The sequence below is a fragment of the Engraulis encrasicolus genome, chromosome 12 (genome assembly GCF_034702125.1).
Source record: "Engraulis encrasicolus isolate BLACKSEA-1 chromosome 12, IST_EnEncr_1.0, whole genome shotgun sequence".
Lineage (NCBI taxonomy): Eukaryota > Metazoa > Chordata > Actinopteri > Clupeiformes > Engraulidae > Engraulis > Engraulis encrasicolus.
Genome location: NC_085868.1, coordinates 4,675,040 through 4,677,539, shown reverse-complemented (window position 1 = coordinate 4,677,539; position 2,500 = coordinate 4,675,040). Strand labels below are relative to the sequence as shown.

The 2,500-nt window shown below is 44.4% G+C and overlaps 1 protein-coding gene across 2 annotated transcripts in view; it reads left to right on the top strand.

The window, feature by feature from the left end:
- The first annotated feature begins 954 nt into the window (after positions 1–954).
- Positions 955–2,500, top strand: part of gulp1b (GULP PTB domain containing engulfment adaptor 1b) — a 137,249-nt gene continuing 135,703 nt past the window's right edge. For both annotated transcript variants that reach the window (XM_063211520.1, XM_063211519.1), the window contains exon 1: positions 955–1,075. In XM_063211520.1, coding sequence (XP_063067590.1) covers positions 1,021–1,075 — 55 coding nt within the window. In that variant the 5' untranslated portion in view covers positions 955–1,020. The remainder of the gene's footprint in view (positions 1,076–2,500) is intronic.

Here is a 2,500-nt window from a genome sequence, read left to right as displayed (position 1 = left end):
TCATCATCTTGTTTTCGCTCTCTCTATCCATGGCTCTAACCTTTCCCTCTCTCTCTTCATCCCCTTCTCTTTTCTCATCATATCTCTGCCTCTCTTTATTCTCTCTCTCTCTCCCTCTCTTCCTCTCCTCATCATCTCTTTTTCGCTCTCTATCCATCGCTCTATCTTCCTCTTTACTGTATTCTCGCTATCTCTCTCTCTCTCTCTCTCTCTCTCTCTCTCTCTCTCTCTCTCTCTCTCTCTCTCTCTCTCTCTCTCTCTCTCTCTCTCTCTCTCTCTCTCTCTCTCTGCCCAGCTTCACTTAGTCCCCCTCTCCGCTGTGACAGCTCTGACACTCCAAGTCCCCCCTTCTGAAAGTTTGCCAGATGAGACGCTGCGTGTGCCGTCTGCTCCTCCTGTGATGAGGGGGTGACAAAATGACAGAGGAACCAGCGGCGACAGCAAACTGTCCAAACAGCCAGCTAGGGGCATTCAGAAGAATACAGGGAAGACAAAAGTGACAAATATGACGAAAACAGTACAGTAGAGTGATATATAGTTTTTAGACAATGCTCAATAATACTTTCCAAAACAAAACGCAGCATTGTTGAGATATTATCTGCATTACACACAACCCAACTTGGCATGTCACATCACATGATTAAAAACACAAGAGAAGGATTTATAGGTTTTATAGTCTACAATGCAGTCACTAATTTACTTCTGAAACAAGACGAGAAAATGGTTGAATATATTGTCTGTATGACATAGACGTTGCACAGACGCATTTACCACTGGGTGGCAAAATAGCCCACTGACCGGGTTATGGGGACAATCCATTACTGATCTTTGTTTCACCTGCTCCCTGTTTTTATTTATTTCCCGACAACACCAATGACCATCATCCTGTGCCTTTAAAGCGACCACGGGCTCCGGATTCCAGTAGAAAGCGGCGTTTTAAATGCCTCCCTTGACGTCACCAAAGTTTTTAAGCAGCTTGAGAGAGCGCCTCGAGAGCAGTAGACTCTACAGCGGCTCCCGATGCTGTCGGAGGCGAGCGGCGTGGCGCGGACCGTGCAGAAACTCTCCACTCTCTGTGAGTTCTGCTGCTTTTGTCGCCCCTTTGTCTATGTTTTTCGGACTGTTTTTCTTTGTCTTCCGTTTGTTCCTTTTCTTCAACTGCTGGACAATAATTGCTCATTGAGGAGTATGGTGTGTAGGGTGCCCACCGTTTATCAGACATGAGGTTTCGACAAGAATAGAGACTATTCATAATAAAGTAAGCGTGGGCTACTTGTCTAGCCTTGAACATTGTGCTTTGAACATTGAAACTTTTCGTGTTGGATCTGATTAGAAAATCTCTAATCTAATGCGACCCGAGTGTGTGGAGTGTTTGTTCGCATAGGGATTTAATTGTTTGAATCATTTATTGGAGTGAGAAGGAGGCTTCGTCGGATATTGCAGAGACTGGAAGTCGATTGTGTTTGTTTAATCACTGTATTGGGCTAAAGGTGAAATTGGATTAATTGAAGTCCTTCAGCCCATGTTGCAATGGATTTGTGCTATGCAATAGCGAAAGTGTAAACATTGCGCGGTATAGCTGCACGTGCAGGCACTATTCCATGGAGATGATCATCACATCATTCTAATATGGAAAGAAGGCAATCGGAAGTGTATGTTTAATTTCAACAAACTAGAGAAAACACCTTGCAATTGCCCGATTTAGAACTGTTCGCATGTAAATACTTGGGTAGTTTTGATGCAATAATAGGCATCCTTATCTAGATATTCCCCATAAAGGTGCCTGTCACTTTATGCAGAGCTTGCTGTAAAAAAGAAAACAAAGAATTAACTTACATCTTCTGTGTGTTTGACATTGCTGGGAGGACCACCGCGGTCTCGAAAGCGTCCTTGACCGGAAGGAGAACGAAACAATTAGATTTTCTCAGGCCATCAGGCAGCGGGCAGGCACGGCACGCGCGCGCTTTTTTACTTGGCACTGGCCATTACCAAGTTGGCACGCGCAGCCCCGTACGTCAGCGCTGACCTTTGTGCGTGCTGGGCACCGGCACGGGTGACTTATTCTTGTGAAAACATTAAAGGGGGGTTAACAATTTCAGTTAACAGATCCAACCGGTGCGCTGCAGTGTCCAATGCCATGTCGCGTTGGTGCTATATTAACGCGGTGAGGCATGGTGGGAATACTGTATGTTGCTTCATGCGATTTATGTGTTTTCCGAATTGCGCATGACTGAGTCTGATTAGACTATTGTTGAGAATGGACAATAATAGAAGCTGTTTCCTAGAATGGGATATAGGCCTACTTCAGTGGCAATTGGCTAGAATATAAGACACATTATTGTGCACGTGATGCTGTTGATTTCATCCCTTGAATGTAGCCTAAGTAGATGTGTATTATATGTGTTGTCTATAAGTATGTTTGCATGATTTGCACATAGCATGCTGAACATGTATAATTGCATCACCCTTTAGAGCGTAGTGTATGCAAGCATCACTGCTC